General features: G+C 38.9%; 1 protein-coding gene across 1 annotated transcript in view; it reads left to right on the top strand.

Moving 5' to 3' along the window:
* The window catches only part of DYTN (dystrotelin), a 53,025-nt gene extending 33,261 nt beyond the window's left edge, over nt 1-19,764 (top strand). Inside the window, 4 exon segments of the mRNA XM_061397515.1 lie at nt 7,607-7,766; nt 10,043-10,196; nt 10,199-10,561; nt 19,661-19,764. Coding sequence (XP_061253499.1) covers nt 7,607-7,766; nt 10,043-10,196; nt 10,199-10,561; nt 19,661-19,764 — 781 coding nt within the window.
* Nucleotides 19,765-20,910: the final 1,146 nt, after the last annotated feature.

Raw genomic sequence — 20,910 nt, 5'->3', positions numbered from 1 at the left:
CAGTACAGTCAGACCCTAAGGAAGGTCTTCAAAATATGATCATCTGTGATGTTTTTCAATCAAAGAGAAATTAGAGTTCCCATAATGCAGTTGTTTTGGGTAGAAGTGCGAGTGGAGAGGGCCTTGTGCCCACAAGGAATGGCTGCGCAGCTGCCTCTGGGTGGTGGTCTTTCAGGTCTGTGTGTGTGTTCGTCAGCAACTCAGGCAGCTGAGCCGCTCAGACTACCTCAAGGCACACCCAACAAGGCTGGCTGGAGGGCCTGCAGAGAGCTGGAGTTATGCATGGGGGGACAAATGAAGAGCTGCTCCACTTTCTGCTCTGAATAAAAGAGGAAGAAAAGTCATTTTCACAAAGCAGTATGTTTCATTTTTTAAATTTTTATCGTTTTTTAATTGGCGCATAATTGCTTTACGATGTTTTGTTAGTTTCTGCTGTACAGTGGAGTAAATCAGTTATATGTATACATAAATCTCCTCCCTCTAAAGCCTCCCTCCCACCCCTGCCCCCGTCTCACCCCTCCAGATCATCTCAGAGCACTGAGCCAAGCTCTCTGTGCTATACAGCAGCTTCTCACTAGCTATCTGCTTTACACGTGGTAGTGTATATATCTGAAGAAGGGAATGGCAACCCATGCCAGTATTTTTGTCCGGAGAATTCCATGGACAGAGAAGCCTGGTGGACTACAATCCACGGGGTCGCAAAGAGTCTGACATGACCGAACACTAACACTCACTTTGCAGTGTATATGTATCAATCCTACTTTCCCAGGTCATCTCGCCCACTCCCCCACTGTGTCCACACATCCATTCTCTACGTCTGCGCCTCTATTCCTGCACTGAAAACATTTAAAATTGTACAAACAAGACTTGAATCTGTTTGCCTTATATTTTAAAACAGTTAAAATTACAGATAAGGGTAAAGTCCTTTTCAGCCACAATTCCCAGCTCAAATCTGGTCCCTAGTTTTTTGCTGCTGTTACTGCTAAGTCGCTTCAGTCGTGTCCGACTCTGTGCGACCCCAGAGACGGCAGCCCACCAGGCTCCCCCATCCTTGGGATTCTCCAGGCAAGAACACTGGAGTGGGTTGCCATTTCCTTCTCCAACGCGTGAAAGTGAAAAGTGAAAGTGAAAGTGAAAAGTGAAAGTGAAGTCGCTCAGTCGTGTCCGACTCCTAGCAACCCCATGGACTGCAGCCTGCCAGGCTCCTCCGTCCATGGGATTTTCCAGGCAAGAGTACTGGAGTGCTAGTTTGAGGTTATCAATTTGGGGTATATCTTGCAGACCTTATACTACACATACAACTCTTCAAATATTCATATGTGTGTGTGTGTGCCCAAAAGGGACAAATGGCTATTATCTATTAAACTTAAAATCTGGGGGAAGATTTGGGAGAATGGCATTGAAACATGTAAAATATCATATGTGAAACGAGTCACCAGTCCAGGTTCGATGCACGATACTAGATGCTTGGGGCTGGTGCACTGGGATGACCCAGAGGGATGGTATGGGGAGGGAGGAGTGAGGAGGGTTCAGGATGGGGAACACATGTATACCTGTGGCGGATTCATTTTGATATTTGGCAAAACTAATACAATTTGTAAAGTTTAAAAATAAAATAAAATTAAAAAAATCTGGGGGAAAAATCTTAAAACCTGGAACTTGCACTTATATGCACAAGGAGGTATGAACCACTTTGTTCACTGCAACACTGCTGATTAATTCTGAAAAGCTGGAAACAGCCTAATATCCTTCCATTGCAAGTGACTAAATAAGTCATGATACCTGTTCTCTGGATACATCATGATACATCCATATGTGCTAACTTTTAATGCTTCTCAATTGCAGGATGGTATGTATCATATGATAACATTGATATTAATGATATAGATTTCACTGATTCACTGTGACCTATGCTAGGCATGTAGAAATTGTTCGAATATTTGAATGAAGAGGTAGATAGGCACGAGTCACTCAGAAGGGCCACCAAGAGAAGGTACCCAACCAGAGAATGTGACTTCAAGTCTGTAGCTCACTTTTTTCCCCTGCCCCACCCTCTTTCTCTTGTAGGCTATTCTATGGAAGAACGTTCCCCAGTGCCCAGTCCCTCTTCAGATTATTTATAGGGAGGAGAGAAGGTCACAGAGTATAGCCACAGCTGCCTATCAAGGTAGAATAATGAAATCTAATCTCCCATCCAGACCTGTTGACTGGTACATGGTGCCCCAGGAACCTGGGCCAATCTGGGTCAGGTCAGGACTGGCTCTTAGGGTGCAGTTCAGGAAGCAGCTAAGTTTGGTAAGAAAATCCTGTATGAGAACTGAGCTGATGATTATTAACTCAAAGAGACTCGGTGAATGCAAAGAGAAATGATGAATCTCAGTGCACATGAAATGGAAAGATAAGAAACTTTCAGTAGAAGGTACAAGTGAAAGATTTCTTGAGCCAAGAGAAATAAAATAATCCAGCTGCTTTTTGCAGATGCCTTTGGGGAAGATGTTCTGGGCAGCAACGAAACTCAGGCAAAAGACTATTGTGACTTATTTTTAAAACCTAAAAATTTTACTCATGTTTGTATATCTTTAAAGAAAAGTGTCTCATGTAAAACTGAGATGATGTGATTGCACTTTGAGCATACAAACACTCGCCACTTTTTGAAAAAGAAAAATTTTTGGAATATCATTATCGTGTTATTATGAATTTTTAGGAATATGGATTTAATTCAAATCAAAGACTTATCTTCTCTATTTCTTGCTTCTCTAGACCATATTCAGCTTTAGGAATGAACTGTGGAGGACCCACAAATCCATTAATTCTCTCCATAGAGACAGAAGGTAGGAACCATGTATGTGGATAAATACTAACAGCAGAGACACATCAGTAGCATTACACTTTGCTTTTATAGAAAAAAATTTTGCAAAGTTTTTACTGCATTGTTTCTAATCTGGAAATAGTCCTTAAATGGAGAAATCCTGTGATTCCATGTGAAGGTAATGGGGAGATTTGAGTGGTTAAGCCTAACAAAAACCACATGGATAGTTAGATTGTTTTAGGTTTTAATTTATTTTATTCCTTGAAATTTGCTTAAGCATTTTCAGTGAGGTATTCTGTGTGCCTCTTGTGTGTCTTACCTGCTTCTATAGAAATCTGTATACCTTCTCTAGCAGCATCTTTCTCGAAGGTTTATTACGTTGGTTGGAAACTGTTTACCATCTTATTGTGTCTCAAAGGCAGATCATTCTTGGAGTCCCTGTATCCTGTTGTCATTCCTTTAGAAGACAGAATTCCTGACCCTCAATAGGAAGGACCCCCGAGGGAAGATCTTTGTTTGCAGGCACAATAATTGGTATCTTGTAGATGCTCAGTAAACTAATGTATAAATATATGCTAATAAATATGTATTAAAAATGCTGTCAATAAATTTATTGAGCATTTAATATAGCTTCATCATATATATGCCCATATATACATAATGAGATGTGCTTCATAATATAAAAATATGATAGATAAGGAGCATTTAAAAATTCTATAATAATTCATTGAAAGAAGCTTAACAACACTTTTAAAAATAATTTAATGTTAAAAACAATGTTGATCTTTTTTATCTTTTTCGTGATGTCAGTTCAGTTCAGTTCAGTCACTCAATCATGTCCGACATGTCTGACTCTTTGCGACCCCATGGACTGCAGCATGCCGGGCCTCCCTGTCCATCACCAACTCCTGGAGCTTGCTCAAACTCACGTCCATCGAGTCGGTGATGCCATCTCATGCTCTGTCATCCCCTTCTCCTGCCTCCAATTTTTCTCAGCATCAGGGTCTTTTCAGATGAGTCAGTTCTTCACATCATGTGGCCAAAATATTGGAACTTCAGCTTCAGCACCAATCCTTTCAATGAACACTCAGGACTGATTTCCTTTAGGATGGGCTGGTTGGATCTCCTTGTAATCCAATGGACTCTCAAGAGTCTTCTCCAACACCACAGCTCAAAAGCATCAATTCTTCAGTGCTCAGCTTTCTTTAGAGCCCAACTCTCACATCCATACATGACTACTGGAAAAACCATAGCTTTGACTAGACAGACCTTTGCTGGCAAAGTAATGTCTCTGCTTTTGAATATGCTATCTAGGTTGGTCATAACTTTCCTTCCAAGGAGCAAGCATCTTTTAATTTCACGGCTGCAGTCACCATCTGCAGTGATTTTGGAGCCCAAGATAATAAAGTCTCTCACTGTTTCCATTGCTTCCCCATCTATTTGCCATGAAGGGATGAGACCAGATGCCATGATCTTAGTTTTCTGAATTGTTGAGTTTTAAGCCACCTTTTTCACCCTCCTCTTTCACTTTCATCAAAAAGCTCTTTAGTTCTTCTTCACTTTCTGCCATAAGGGTGGTATCATCTCCATATCTGACGTTATTGATATTTCTCCCCTCAATCTTCATCCTAGCTTGTGCTTCATCCAGCCTGGCATTTCTCATGATGTACTCTGTATATAAGTTAAATAAGCAGGGTGACAATATACAGCCTTGACGTACTCCTTTCCCAGTTGTTCCATGTCCAGTTCTACTGTTGCTTGTTGACCTGCATACAGATTTCTCAGGAGGCAGGTCAGGTGGTCTGGTATTCCCATCTTTTGAAGAATTTTCCACAGTTTGTTGTGATCCACACAGTCAAACGTTTTGGCATAGTCAATAAAGCAATAGATGTTTTTCTGGAACTCTCTTGCTTTTTCAGTGATCCAACGGATGTTGGCAATTTGATCTCTGGTTCCTCTGCCTTTTCTAAATCCAGCTTGACCATCTGGAAGATATGGTAAGTAAATTAGAAATAAACTTAAGGAAAATAGTATAGAAATAAAAAGGCATTTTTGAAACACAAAATAAAGAAATAAAAAGGAAACTTTGAAATTTAATTCTTAAAATAACTGAACCAAGAATTCTGTCTTAAAGAATGACAGCAGGATACAGAAACGCAAGGAATGATTTGTCCTTTGAAACACAATAAGAGTATCTCAAGCTATTGTGTTCAACTAAATGATTCCATTTTATATACTTCATACACCTTTGGTCTCCTAGTCAAGTGTCTATCAACACAAAGAATACCAGTGTGAACTTCACTAATGAGTAAAATCTATGTGAAGGCTTTATCTTTGTTCCTGTGTACACCATTGTGTTCATCAAAGATTTGAATAAAATAGTAGAGAGCATACTTCACAAATGTGTGTGACGTGATACCAAAAGGCATAAATAATATGTCAAAATAGAGTCTTAAATCTCTAAGATGCTGCAGTCTGGAATGGTGGGGCAATTAATAAAGACTAAATTTTAAAAGATTAAATGTAAATCCTGTAATTATAGGCCCAGGTTCACAGTAAATAGTGTGGAAAGGCCTGAGATAATATAGTCAACTGTAAGTTTAATAATAGCCCGCATTGTGTCACTGATTATTTAAAGAGCAATGTAGTCTCAGGCTACATTACAAGAAAGAGTATCATCCAATTACTAGCTAGCTATTTGTTACTCTCTACTAGGTGCTGATCAAGGAAAGTAACTATCACGACTTTGTACATGATTAATTTGCCTTGTGAGTATTTGTGTTCTGTTTGAAGGCCTCCTGCATGGGAGATTCAAGCTCCTTAACTTCAGAAAGCAAAACTACATATAAAGATCTAATTTATAAAGACTGATTTCAGATCATTTGAAGGGAATTATTTCTCAAATAATCTGAACCATGTTATCAGTGAATATTTGCCCAGAAATATGGGCACTAGGTAAATTATGTTCACCAGAAACTATGATAATTTCTCCATTAAAAAAAAAAAAAAACAGAGTCAGAAAAGAAATTCAGGCTTTCCCCTGCTTTCACCTGGATTGTCAAAGATGAGAATGTGTGTCTATGAGCTGTTCAAACATGGTGGATGGGCCAGAAAGGAGGAAGGGATTGGCAGTGACTGGCAATACAGGAGAAAATGGATGTCATTACTGGTCATAACAAGCACAACACTGTACATATAGAAAATACTGTCTAGAGAAGCTTTTGGAGAATGTTTCTTTGTTGTCTGCTATATAAAATCTCTTAGCTGACTCTCTTCTGAAAAGTCCATCATAAAGATGTACTTGAAATTCTAATTACAATCAAAGATGTTAAAGTCAGACTCTTGTTCCACCTGTGTGGCTATCTGGAAGTTTGAGGGCCATCTTTTAGAGATGGCTGCTTTGGATATGAACCCCAGCTAAATTCCAAGACCTCTCCAATGTCTGTGGCAATTAAAAATTTCAAAGGCTCTAACACTGAAAATGTTTGTTTTGTTTCCTACCAGGGAGCCAATTTCCACAAATTCCACAAATAGAACAGTACTGATCAAAGAATAAGACTGTACTTTAAAAAGCCAATTTTAGTTGTATATGTACTTTGTAACAGGAACTGTTTTAGGACTGGGTTTGGGGATATGACAAGAAGTGAAATAGGAAAAAAAAGTTGCCAGAATAAAGACACAATAAGTAAGTATTAAGTAATAGAATAAGTAAAATAGGAGTGAAGTAACCAGTAAACCAGGTAGTGTGTCATAAAAGTGACTATCCAGAAGTCTGAAGGCTCGAGACTAAGTCAAAATCTAGGACGTGTCATGTTCTGTAGCAATTAGATGTGGCAAAAATCCATGGAGACAAGGAGATGGGAAGGACGAGGGAAGGAGATGGGAGACGATGGAGGTGAGGTTGGGGGTTCTGGTTTGCAGTTTCAAGTAGAGCAGTGAGGGAGAGCCTCACTGAGGGTATGATGGTGAGTGGAGGCTTAAAGATGATGAGAGGAGCAAAAACCTAGGGAAGGAGGATTCCAGACGGAGGGGCCCAAAAGAGCCAACTCTGAGGGGAGTTCAAGCAGTTGCCAAGAGCTCTGTGTGACTGAAGGGCAGTCAGTGAGCAGGAGAAATTAGAGATAAGGTCAAGGAGGGAAGGGAAATCCTGGCCATCTTATCAAGTTTTGGCTGCCTCTGTAAGGACTCCGGTTTATTCTAAATAAAGAGGAAGGACTTTATTCTAAACACTGGAGGACTTTGAGCAAAGGAGTAACATGACCTCCCTCATATTATGAAAGAATTACTCTGACTACTTGATTTATTCTGAAACCAATGAACAACTAGACTTAGGATGAGAAGCCAAGACAGACCCAGAATTCACAAATTGCATGATTGTTCCTTCCCTTGTGGTCTTGGTCAGATGTGAGGTACTTAGCCATGACACGCATGCCGTCATTCTAAATGGAGTATTTATGGACAGAAGGATAATGAATAAAGTCAATATTCACATTTAAGGAGCTGCTGAAGGTATGCTGTCAAAAGTAGTCCATAACAAGCATGATGAGTTTCTGAAAACACCTCTAAAAACACTGAAATTTTTGGGAGAACTGCATATATAGTAGACATGAGAAACAGCTGTACAGGGTGAACAGGTTAAAGCAGGACTAATGAATGTTAGGTGTTATTAGTCAAGTCCAGGCTTCTCCAGCTCCTTCTCCCACAGAGAGGACCCGGGGTACATTTCGCTAGGGCTCTTGCATCTTGCTATACTGGTGTCTTGCCCTTCCAGGCCACTCAGACCTGTCCTCTTTGCAGGCTCCTTAAAAAGCGGTTAAACCAATACAAAGACAAGTTGCAAGCCATATACGCCTGCCAGGAAGAAAAAAGTTGCAGATATGATACAAAGATTCACGAACTCACAATCAATCAGGACAGTCTGTGGACCAAGCTGTAGCTAATGGGACAGGATCTACAGGTATAGAATGTGGGAGACACTAGCCATTTGGACCGTCTGGAGGTCTGACCTAGAATCCTTGGGCTGAGAGTGGGCTGCAGCATGAGGCTCTTGCCCCTCACTCTGATTAGCCTCCTCTCTTTCCCACTTTTCTCCATACCCTAATCAACTCCCCCTTTCATCAGCCAGACTATATCTTCCATTTTTATGAAGGTGGTACCACTGAGAGAGAACAGCATGGGTACCATTTACAAACAGTAGACTTGGGGCAAAGAGGTACTTTGTAGCATTGATTCTTAAACCTTTAGTCTCAGCACCCCTTTTAGAGTCTTACAATTTTTTGAGGGTCCCAGAGAGCTTTTGTGGGTTATATCTATTGCTGTTTACCCTAATCAAAATTAAGACTGATAAGTGGCTTTAAAATAAGTTTAACTAATTTGAAAATGAAAATATAAACCTATTATACAATGTAATGTTTTAAACAGTAATTATATATTCTTGTGTTTGTGTGTGTGTTAGTTGCTCAATCATGTCCGACTCTTTGCAACCCCGTGGACTATAGCCCACCAGGCTCCCCTGTCCATGGAATTCTCCAGGCAAGAATAGTGGAGTGGGTAGCCATGCCCTCCTCCAGGGGATCTTCCCAACCCAGGGATTGAACCCAGGTCTCCTGCATTGCAGGTGGATTCTTTACCATCTTTACCATATGGGAAGCCCATATATTCTTATACATGTATTTAATTAGAAGACTGGCATTGTTTTATGTTTTCTACCAAATCTATTTACTGTCTGGCTTCACAAAGACAGTTGAATTTTTCCTGCTTCAGCATTCAGTCTGTTGCAAGATGTTTTGGCTGAAGTATGTGAAGAAATCTGGCCTCACACAGATTTGTAGATGAAAAAGAAAGAAGCATTTTAGTAGCCTTTTCAGAAAATTGGAGATCTTCCTTGATACCAGATCAAAACATAATAAATGATTGTTTCATAAGAGAATAGTTGCAATATTGAATCTGAAACCACATGTCTTTTACACCCTGTTTGATTAAGACACAATATTCTGTTGTGCTTTTTGAATGAATCTTCTGTCTAGGCATGATTTTGTACCATCATACATTGGTCAGTTGGAAATTTACCAAGCTATGCTGAACTTCCTAATGCTCACCCATTTCATTATACAAGGTTTTAAAAATCATATTCATTAATATTACCATGAATCTTGTCAGAAAAGTCTTTAGGAATTGGAATGGAGGCAAGCTCGTGGTAGTGGATGAAAGTTTTCCAAAATTCTAATGTTTGCTTAAAAGCTCAGCTATTAAAATTGTCCTCAGAGAACATTGTTTTCCTTACTGTAATAGTCTCACTTCATTCATTTTTGAAAAAGATGTTTGCCAAATACCAAAGCCTAATTCTTTTGCATAAGAGACAATTTTTTGTATTTCAGTAAACATCAGAAATGTTTTATGCATACATCACATTTCATCACATACAATATTAAGGAGACATGTTACTGAGAAAAACAAGAATTTCTGCTACACCTTCAAGGATATACTTTTTTCCTTTTTATTGGAGTATAGTTGATATACAATGTTGCATTCATTTCAAGTATATAGTAAAGTGATTCAGTTATACATAAATATATATATTCCTTTTCAGATTCTTTTCAATAAAGGTTATTACAAGATATTGAATATAGTTCCATGTGCTTTAGAAAGGATCTCAGGGACCTCCAGGAGTCTGTGGACTACACTTAGAGACCTGCTTTACAGGCTGCACATTCCCTAGATTTTATACCTATGGCTTATTTTGAAACCTAAGTAGATCATTATGAACTTTTTATTATAATATTTTTATCTATCAATCCAATATATCATGACATTTTCAGATATTCCTTTGATATTTTAGAACTTGAACTTTCAGAACCTAGAGTTTTCCAAAATTTCTTATGATTATTCCCCGTGATCTTTTTATTTTTTTATTTTATTTTTTTTTTTTTTTTTTTTTTTTTTTTTATTTATTTATTTTTTTTTTATTATTACAATTTTATTTTATTTTTAAACTTTACATAATTGTATTAGTTTTGCCAAATATCAAAATGAATCCGCCACAACTGTTCTCACTTTTGTAGACAGTTTTAGGGTGCGATTGAATTAGTAGCATAAAATAAATTTGCCAATAATGTAGAGACAAAAAAAGAAAATATTGCATTAAAATTTCCTATTGAAATATTGAAATTTAAAACATAATGAAAAAGTAAGAAAAATGTTAATTTCTTCATAAATAAAATTTTCTTTACCAAGGCAATGTTGCAGCCCCTCCATCGTTCATCTTTTTCCTGGCAAAATGTGATTGCCAAGGGTGACCATGGAAGGGGTGAAGAAAGATTTCAGAAAAGGGGAGGAGATTCTTCCCAGATCAGGGGTTCCACTGAGGATGCTTCACAACAGGAAACACTTCTAGGTCCACTGTGATTAATGGAAGCCACCGAGGTCCAGCTCCTGCAAAACATGCTCTGCCAAACTCAGAATTACCAGAGGCCGCCTCAAAGCCGAGGCCAGTGCAAAGCCCCAGGGCACAAAGCCGAGCACAGAAGACCTCAAAGGAAACCTCTAGTGCCCTGCCCAGTTCCCAGGAAGGACGGCTGCAGGACATCCCCCAAATTCCTCCTATTGAAAGGAGGAAGACCAGTCTTGCTCTGGCACCAGTGGAAAGGAAAGGGGCAATGAACATCCAGGAGGGGAAAGATGAGCTAGAGGAAGAAGAATTGCAAGAACTGTTGTCAAAACTCACAGATGCCTGCACTCTAGAAGCGCCTTCTGGTAAGATTCTCACAATCACTAGAGATTGTGATGCCCAGGGGGTCAGGCTGCCTTTTAAAACTCTTGAGTCCATAATATTAGCCCAACAGCTGCAATTCATCTAGTGAGTAACTGAATTGTTAGTCTTTTGGACATTAATATTCTCTTTGACGGAGTAAGAAGTAGCAACCCACTCCTGTATGCTTGCCTGGAGAATTCCATGGGTAGAGAAGCCTGATGGGCTCCAGTCCATGGGGTTGCAAACAGCTGGATGCGACTGAGCGACTGAGCACACATGTACAACCTCTTTGAATTTGATTTCTAGTATTGCCTAATTGATAGTGTTATTGTGAGCCTTAGAGGTGATAAGCCATATGAGATTGTATTATAGCACCTGGCACATACCAAGAACTCAATAAATGGCTATTATTTTGTTGTGGCAACTGTCATTATCAATAGTACTAAAACATATATAACTGGGAAGCCTGATGTGACCCTTTTAAAATGAGAGTAAAAATGATAGTCTTTCTCTGGAGGATAATTGATGAATGTTTCTACAAGTAACACTATCATCATCACCCTTATAAATTGTGCTTGTTGCTAAATCCAAGGGTTCTTTTTATTAATACTTCTTTATTATAGCTATTTCTTCTGTTTTGCAGTGACATTGTCTTATTTATAGAAGACTTTGTCATCTTAATATATCTATATCTGTATTTACATCCCTTTCTTTTTAAGATCTTTTATGTTGGAGTGAGTCATCTAGAGACCAGCGATAAAACAAAGGTTAATATTCTCATTTTTTTGCATCAGAGAAGACCTTCCCCACATATTTCTGAGTTGATGTATTAGCTTACTAGAACTGTCATAACGAAGAATCACAGATCAGGTGGATTAAACAATTAAATGTTTTTCCTCACACTTCTGGATGCTAGAAGCTGGAGATCAAGGTATAAGCGGCATTGTTGTCTTCTAAGGCCTCTCTCCTTGGCTTGTCAGTGACTGTCTTCTCCTTGTGTTTTCACAGCATTTTCCTCCATGCATTCTCTGTAATGGACTTCCCAGGTGGCTCAGTGGTAAGGAAACTGCTGCCAATGCAGGAGACATGGGTTTGATCTCTGAGTCAGGAATATCCTTGGAGAAGGCAATGGCAACCTGCTCAGTGTTCTTGCCTGGAAAATTCCATGAATAGAGGAGCCTGGTGAGCTATAATCCCAGTTCATGGGATCCCAAAAAGACTCAAACCCAACTTAGTGACAAAACAACAAAATGTCCCTATCCAAATTTCTTCTTTTTTATAAGTCCACTCCTCCTATTGGGTTAGGATCCAGCCACACAACGTTCATTTAATTTAATTAACTCTTTAAAGACTCTATCTAGAAATATAGTCGCACTTGGAGATAATGGAAGTGAGACTTCAGTATAAGAATTTAGGAAGGGAAACACGATCGCAGTTGGTGAGCTGTAAGATGGGAACATGATAATGTCAGTTATATATTGAACTTGGTAGAGCCAAGTCAATGAAGTAATTACTGGGTAATTCTAAAAATATCTACTGTGAAGAGAGCTGGAGTTATAATCGTGTATTAGAAAAAGTAAAATCACAAAAATGCCAGAAGTATGCTCAGACTGCCTGAGACAAAGACTAGATGAGAACTCCTTTTGCCTGATTCTTAGGCCAACACAAGATTCCACCCACTTATTTCCATCTAAACATCACTGGGGTCATGATGAGTATTCTAAAATAAAGTCAATATCCACTAGACCTTTTTAGGAAAATTTCACATTAAAATGTGGTTTTTATTTTAGAAACTCTTCTAGGATCTCACATACTCATCCCATTTTTATTTTTTGTTTTTGTTTCTCCAATTGAACTTATGAAAGCTATTGATTTTTAAAATATTAAAAATATTGGGTTAGCCCTCACAAATGTGGTTTATTTCAGATTCTTAACAGACTACATCTGCTACTCGTATTTGGGAGACAATATCCCAGCTCTGTATACTGGTGTAAGATGGTGGAGTAGAAGGACATGCGCTCATCTTCTGCGAGAACTCTGAAACTACAACTCGCAGCTGAACCATTGATTGGAGAATGTTGGATCTTGCCAAAAAAGATACCCCACATCCAAGGGCAAAGGAGAAGCCCCGGCAAGATGGTTGGAGGGGCAAAATCACATTTAGAATCAAACCCTTTACCCGCCAGAGATGTTCAGAGGGCTCAAACAAACCTTGTGCCCACCAGGACCCAGAGATGCCACAGAGACTGAGCCAGAACTGTGTCTGAATGTCTCCTGCAAAGGTACAGGTCAGCAGTGGACTGCCACAGGGCAGGGGCTCTGGGTGCAGCAGACCTGGGTATGGCATAAGTCCTCTTATTAACCCCGCCACAGAGCCACCAGAACTTACACGGGAAACAGACTCTTGGAGGGCACAAACAGAACCTTGTATGCACCAGGACCCACGAGAAAGGAGCAGTGACCCCACAAGAGACTGACCCAGACTTGCCCTTGAGTGTCCCGGCATCTCCAGCAGAGGTGCAGGTCAATGGTGGCCTGCTGCAGGGTCGGGGGCACTGAGTGCGGCAGCATATATATTGATATGTCTATATATATACCCATCATTAGATCATTAAAAGGGAAATCATAAAAAGGCAAAGTTTATTTTTAAATTCAGATTATGTAATAATGTAAAAAGATACGATTAGCATTATCCAATCTCGTAGATAATATAAAAAATATATATCTCAAAAAATCTACCTGTTTCCATTTACAGTAGCACCATTGAGATGCTTCTGCAGGAAGCCTGAATTCTTATACAAACATGCTTATGATATTAGCACGAAAGTACACCTTTCCCTTTTTGTTGTTATATTGCATTGTATACTTTGTGATAATTCAGCAAGTACTAACTCTAAGGTTTAAATTTATTGTTTTATTTCTTTTACATCAATTTAATTTCTTTGAGGTGTTTAAGCATAGGATCTATGTATACCTTCATGGCTACTTTTTACATTTGTTTAACACTGCCATTCTTTACTCAAATGTTTCTTATTAAGTTTTTATCCTCATTCAGTGATGTATCGACTATAATCCTGTTTGCAAACTCAGTTTAGCCATTGTTGATATGGATTATAAAAATACCCCCTGTAATTTGTACATAATCTATGCATGCCTATGAAAATCACACCAAATGTAATCAGAGACAGAAATGTGATAACCACACTTATGAAGATGTGGAAAGACAAACAAACTGAATTAAGGTATTGGTCATTTTTATTTTATTTCTATCTGTTAAAGATGCATCAGATAATAGCAGGAAGTTTCTAATCATTTTACTGCCTTAATTTTTAATTTTTTTATTTGAGAATTCTTAGAAAAACCAGAAAGATCTATAGTTTGTAACATACTGATTTACTCAGACTATCAATATATTCACTCAGTGTTGTGATTATCCTAGTAGCTGACTAGCCTTCTGAGTTGGAGCTTTGCTAAGAAGTCAACATATTTTGGAAATTAAGATGAACTTTATATGACTATACCTGCCAGTGCAGGAGATGCAACAAAAATGGCAAGCTTCATGGTCGGTTTGGGCATGCTGCTGCTACTGCTGCTAAGTCGCTTCAGTCGTGTCCGACTCTGTGTGACCCCATAGACGGCAGCCCACCAGGCTCCCCCATCCCTGGGATTCTCCAGGCAAGAACACTGGAGTGGGTTGCCATTTCCTTCTCCAATGCATAAAAGTGAAAAGTGAAAGTGAAAAGTGAAAGTGAAGTCGCTCAGTCGTGTCCGACTCCTAGCAACCCCATGGACTGCAGCCTGCCAGGCTCCTCCGTCCATGGAATTTTCCAGGCAAGAGTACTGGAGTAGGGTACCATTGCCTTCTCTGCAGTTTGGGCATAGTTGTTGACATAACTGAATAGAGTCATTCAGTATCAAGATCTAGGGTAGTAGAATTTCAGGAGACTCAGAACTTACTGGAAAAGAAGTGTATAGAAGGGTCTCCCCAAACCTCTTTAAATTCCAAATGTTGGATTGAAAATCAGTGGCAAATGGTTTGTTCAAACTTGCAGTAAAGAAATTAGATTTGAAAGAGCATCTAACACTATTTATTTTTATAGTGACCAAAAAAGGACAGCATACTCTGGTCTTACTTTCTCATTAAATTATTTTCTTTTCATTTATGAGTGAAATTTCCTATGTAAATCTCTGAAATTCTTTCCCCTACTTCTCTTCCATCTCCCCTTGCCTTCTATTTACCACAGCATGTTTCAAGGATGAGAAGGCAAGGCAAGGGAGTGATGATGGGGTGAGGAGGCGAGGTTAAAGGGGATGTGGGAGAATTATTCCATTTCCTTTCTTTCCCACCTAGAACCGTCATCTAAACTATTATTTTAAATAATCAGAAAATGAAGCTTGAACTTCAGCAGATTGTAGAAAAATAAAGAGCAGTGCTTAAGCAACTCTGGATCTTTATCTCAAGTATTTAGAAAGCAGACTTCTCAAAAGTAGCCATGAAGGTATATGTAGATATACTGCCTAGGAATCCTAAGAGTATGTACTGAAGTCTTGGTGAGTCTTTCTCTCTTTGTCATACATACATGTACACACATACATGCATACATATGAAAATCCTTGATAGGAAATGGTACACAGAATTCTAGCATTAAGCTCCATGAAGGTAGGAAAAAATGTGTCTAGTTGGTTCATCATTCATTTATTCAACAAATGCTAATTGAACTTTATGTGCTAAGAACTGTGTTGGATACTGGGCATTCATTTAGAAAGGGGTAGATTTATGTTTTTACAAAACTGACATTGTGTGGAAAATGACTTGAAGGGCAAGAGGGTTTGTAAATAGACGGGATGAGAGCCTGTTGTAGTCTAGGCAAGTGACAATGGCTTAGCCTGGGTGGAAGGTTATATACTTACTGCAATGAGGAAAGCTGGGAAAGCTGAGACAGAGGTCAACACATCAGGAGTTCTGTTTTGAACACATTAAGTGTGAACTGCTTGGAAACAACCAAATGGAAATATCAGAGGCAATCAACATGTACAATCTGGAGCTCAAGAGAGAGGTCTTAGTACAGAGTAAATATTCAATATATATTGGTTTGCCTAATTAATTATTCTTATAAGGAAAGCACGGGCTCAGTATTTCCATTGCCAGAAAAGTAATACAGACTAGATAATCTAATATGTTTAAACCTCTGTACCCATTATTTTGATAGCCTTCTCTCACATCCTGAATTCATTCAGAGCCCAGATAGATTGTTAGTTACATTCAGGTGAATTACTTTCCCACTGCAGTTTCCTCTGGACTGCTGGGTGACACTAGTGGTAAAGAATCCACCTGCCAATGCAGGAGGTGTAAGAGATACAGGTTCGATCCCTGGGTCAGGTAGATCACCTGCAGGAGGGCATGGTAACCTATCCCATGCTGAATTGTCTGGAGAATTCCATGGACAGATGAGCCTGGCAGGCTACAGTCCACAGGGTCACAAAGAGTTGGACCTGACTGAAACAGCTTAGCATGCACCCATGCACACTGATTTCATACATGTTCCTGTTATAGAAAGGGGGACCCCTTCCAGGGCCCAAAAGTGGGCTCTTGTATAACACATGGAAGTGAATTATCTGAGGAGACACACATGCTGACAAAGCAAGAGACTTTATTGGAAAAAGGTGCCCGGGCAGAGAGCAGGAGGGTAAAGGAACCTGGGAGAACTGCTCTGCCATATGGCTCACAGTCTTGGGTTTTATGGTGATGGGATTAGTTTCTGGGTTGACTCTAGCCAATCATTCTGACTCAGGGTCCTTCCTGGTGGCACATGCATTGCTCAGTCAAGATGGATTCCAACAAGAAGGATTTGGGCAGGTAGTAGGACATGTGCTTCTCCTTCTGATCCTACCTGAACAGCCTTAATGTGCTCCTTTCCCAATTTTGAACCAGTCCATTATTCCATGACTGGCTCTAACTGTTGCTTCTTAACCTGCACACAGGTTTCTCAGGAAGCAGGTAAGGTGGTTTGGTATTCCCATCTCTTGAAGAATTTTCCACAGTTTGTTGTAATCCACAGAGTTGAAGGCTTTAGCATAGTCAATGAAGCAGAAGTAGATATTTCTCTGGAATTCCTTTGCTTTTTCTATGATCCAACGGATATTGGCTATTTAATCTCTGGTTCCTTGGCCTTTTCTAAGTCCAGCTTGTACATCTGAAAATTCTCAGTTCACATACTGTTGAAGCCAAGCTTGAAGGATTTCAAGCATTACCTTGCTAGCATATGAAATGAGCAGAATTGTGCAGTAGTTTGAACATTCTTTGGCACTGACCTTCTTTGGGGTTGGAATGAACCTTTTCCAGTCCTGTGGCCACTGCTGAGTTTTCCAAATTTGCTGGTGTATTGAGGGCAGCACTTTCACAGCATCATCTTTTAGGATTTGAAATAGCTCAGCTGGAATTCCATCACCTCCACTAGCTTTGTTCATAGTGATGCTTATTCCTAAGACCCACTTGACACACTCCAGGATGTCTGGCTCTAGGTAAATGATCACACAGTCATGGTTTTCCAAATCATTAAAGCTTTTTTCATACGGTTTTTCTATGTATTCTTGCCACCTCTCCTTAATATCTTCTGCTTCTGTTAGGTCCTCACTGTTTCTGTCCTTTATCGTGCTCATCCTTTCACAAAATATTCCCTTGGTATCTCCAATTTTCTTGAAGCAGTCTCTAGTCTTTCTCATAACACTTTTTTCCTCTACTTCTTTGTACTGTTCATTTAATAAGGCCTTTTATCTCTGCTTGTTATTCCCTGGAACTCTGCATTCAGTTGGGTATATCTTTTCCTTTCTCCCTTGCTTTTTGGTTCTCTTCTTTCCTTAGCTATGTGTAAAGCCTCCTTAGACAACCACTTTGCCTTCTTGCATTTCTTTTTCTTTTGGATGGTTTTGGTCACTGCCTCCTGTACAATGTTATGAACTTCTGTCCATAATTCCTCACGCACTCTGTGTACCAGATCTAATCCCATGAATCTATTTGTCACTTCCACTGTATAAACATAAAGGATTTGGTTTAGGTCATACTCAACTGGCCTAATGATTTTCCGTACTTTCTTCACTTTAAGCCTGAATTTTGCAATAAGGAGCTGGTGATCTGAGCCACAGTCAGCTCTAAGTGTATATCTTTGGCTATTTTAACATTTCAAGGGACTGGAACTTAAAATAACAACTAAATTTTTTTTAATGTATGAAATGGAGTGTCATTTATCTATTTTTTATTACTGTATTTAAAGTTTTTATAACTATGGGCTGAGAAACAGAATATTCTAAAACAAGTTTGCCTCTGGACAAGATTTTATTTGGGCAATAGAATATTATTTATTCAAGGTTCTTGTAGTTCTGGAGAAGTATTAGAGAATAAACAGTAAAAAAAAAAAAATAAGGCATGAACCCTCTCCTCTTATGTTCAACAGGAAACAGCACAGATGGAGCCAAAATAAATCATGTAACTGAAGTGTATAACTAACAAAATAAGCCTTTCTAAGTTTTTGTTTCCTGCAATCTTATTTTTATTAATTACACAAACAATATTATACAACATGTTCATCATAAAATTAAAATGACCAAGTGCACATGCTTTTTAAAAATGAATTCACCATCATGATCTGGCACCTGTTTCTCAGAAGTAAAAACTGTTGGCAGTTTAGTGAATTTTTCTTCAGACTTTTTTTCTTTGCATTTATGTGTCTCTACTTTCTTAACATAAATTAGATTGAACTTGTTTTTGCTCTTTTCACTTGCCAATGTACCTTAGACATTGAGCAATGTCATTTATAAAGTGCTACATAATATCCCAGGGTATAAATATACAGTAATTTACTTATTGGTGTGTAATTAAGTTGCTCCCAATTTTTTATTATCATAAGAATGTTTTGGTGAGTATCCTTATAGCATATATATTTGTACTCATATGTAAATATGTTTGTATGATCAATTCCTAGAAGTGGAACTTTTAGCCTAAAAATTATGCATATACATTTTTTTGGTTGATAACTGCCAAACTGAAGATCTTTCTACAGCACGATTCCTATTACAATAGATCATAGGGGACCACTCAAACCATTAATCAGTAACTATAGAGCAGAGGTCTCAAAGCATCATCCCTAGGCCAGCATCAGTATCACCCAGGAGCCTATTAGGAACACAGTTTATTGGGTCCCATCCCTGATATACTATAGCAGTCTGAGTTCTCCAGAACTGATGTCTCCTTTTGAGTCCAAAAGCAGAAAAAAATTGATGTCTCTGCTGGAAAACAATCAGACAGAAGGAATTCTCTTACTCAGACCTTTTCTATTCAAGCCTTCAATTGATTGGATGAAGTCCATCCACCTAATCAGGGAGGGCACTCTGCTCTGCTCAGTCTACTCATTCAAATGTTAACCTCATCCAGAAACACCTGCACAGACACACCCAGAAAAATGTTTTACTGAATATCCAAGCACCACAGTCTATTCAAATTGACACATAAAATTAACCTTCGTATATACTGAATCTGAACTCTGAGCCTGCGACCTAGCAATCTGTTTTAATATTCTCCAGGTGATTTTAGGTTTTCTTTGGTGGCTCAGATGGTAAAGAATCTGCCTGCAGTGCAGGAGACCCAGCTTCAATCCCTGGGTCAGAAAGATCCCCTGGAGAAGGAAATGGCAACCAACTCCAGTATTCTTGTTTGGAGAATTCTACGGATAGGGAGACTGGCAACTACAGTCCATGTGATCATAAAGAGTCAGAAATGACTGAGCCACTAACACAACAAACAAAGGTGATTTCAACATACACCAGAGTGTGAAAACCGCTGCTCAAGAGTGGGATTTCTGGCTACCCAGAATTTTGCTTGAACCTATGGGAAAATTCTCTTCAAGAACCACAACTTGTCTCAATTGGTAACTGATCATGGTAAATGATACCCATCTCATTTTCAGGCTAGCTTAGAGAAAGGGCATTGCCACCAGGAACTGAAGAGAGATGAATTTTAGTTCTTCTCTGTGCTAGAACTTTATTAAGATCAGTTTAAGGACCTACAGGTGCTTTCTCTGCAGGACTTTCCTGTTTGTTGATTTCAGACCTGCAATCTTCAGTAAACCTGGACCTATATTGTGGAGCCGAGAGAGTGTGCAGGGCTTTCTCTGCCCTTGTTGATCAGATTACCTTGACCAACCTGAAGTGAAAAGGAACCCAGATTCCAAGGCCTTGTAAGGTGATGACAAAACGTGTTTTCAAAATCTGTACTGACTACACTAAACCTTCTACCTCTTTCTTGATAGTCTGGTATGAAGCACGATGAAAATTTTATTTTTTTAATCTCTCTACTCTTGTGTCTTAGTTCTTCAGAGTAAAGCCTTGGGAGTGAGGAGGGGTAGAGGGAAATGGAAAGAAGAGGCAATTCAAATCTAGTTGTGCTGTACTTCCAATAGAGGCCCTTTCTTTGAATACATTGGTAGTCGTATTCAAGCATGTGGTCTACAGGAATTTGTGCAACTATCTTCTTTAATATCTAAATTTTGAATTGATGACCTAATTTTCTGTCCAGATGCTTCTGCTGGAGAACAGGCTTGGCAAAGAACACACACACACACACACACACACACACACACACGAGTGCATGCAGAACTGGTCAGATCTGAATAAACTCTGCGGATTCTACCAATGTCAATTCTCTGGTTGTTATTGTACTATAGTTATGCAAGATGTTACTATGGAGGGAACCTGGATGAAGGGTAAATAGGATGTCTCTATATTATTTATCTCTTACTATGTGTATATCTCAGCAATTATCTCAAAATAAATTTATTTTAAAACATAAATGTTTCTCACTAAAATCCCACATTCAATGAATATGATCAAAGTACTTGTGTGCTTCCCTCCTCTGTATGTATGATTAGGGTATTTAACTGAATAAAGTTCAAAGTAGTAGCTAACATTTTTTAACTGTGAGAGTGTTTAACTTCTACACACCGTATAGGTACTAGCTCATTTAAACCTCACAACAAACCTAGTAGTAAATAGGTATCTCATTTTATAAGAAAATTAAGGCACGAAAATGGTCAGTAACTTGTCCAAAGTCGTTTGGTCACTACTTGATGAAGTTGAGGTTCGAACCCAGCTCTTGAGCCTGTACTCTAAACCAATGCTTTCAACTTTCAACAAAAATTGCTTTGGTTCCATTATTTCACCTATTGTCTGGATGTGCAGTTCGTATTACATTTAGAGAGACTGTGTGCTCTTTTTCATATGATCCATAACTTCTAGTAATGTTTCCAAAGTGAAATAATGTCCAACCTGGTAGGATTAGGACTGTTACTTCTGTTCAATC

This window comes from Bos javanicus, chromosome 2 (assembly GCF_032452875.1).
Source record: "Bos javanicus breed banteng chromosome 2, ARS-OSU_banteng_1.0, whole genome shotgun sequence".
NCBI classification, from domain to species: Eukaryota; Metazoa; Chordata; class Mammalia; order Artiodactyla; family Bovidae; genus Bos; species Bos javanicus.
This window is presented reverse-complemented; position numbering and strand designations above follow the sequence as displayed.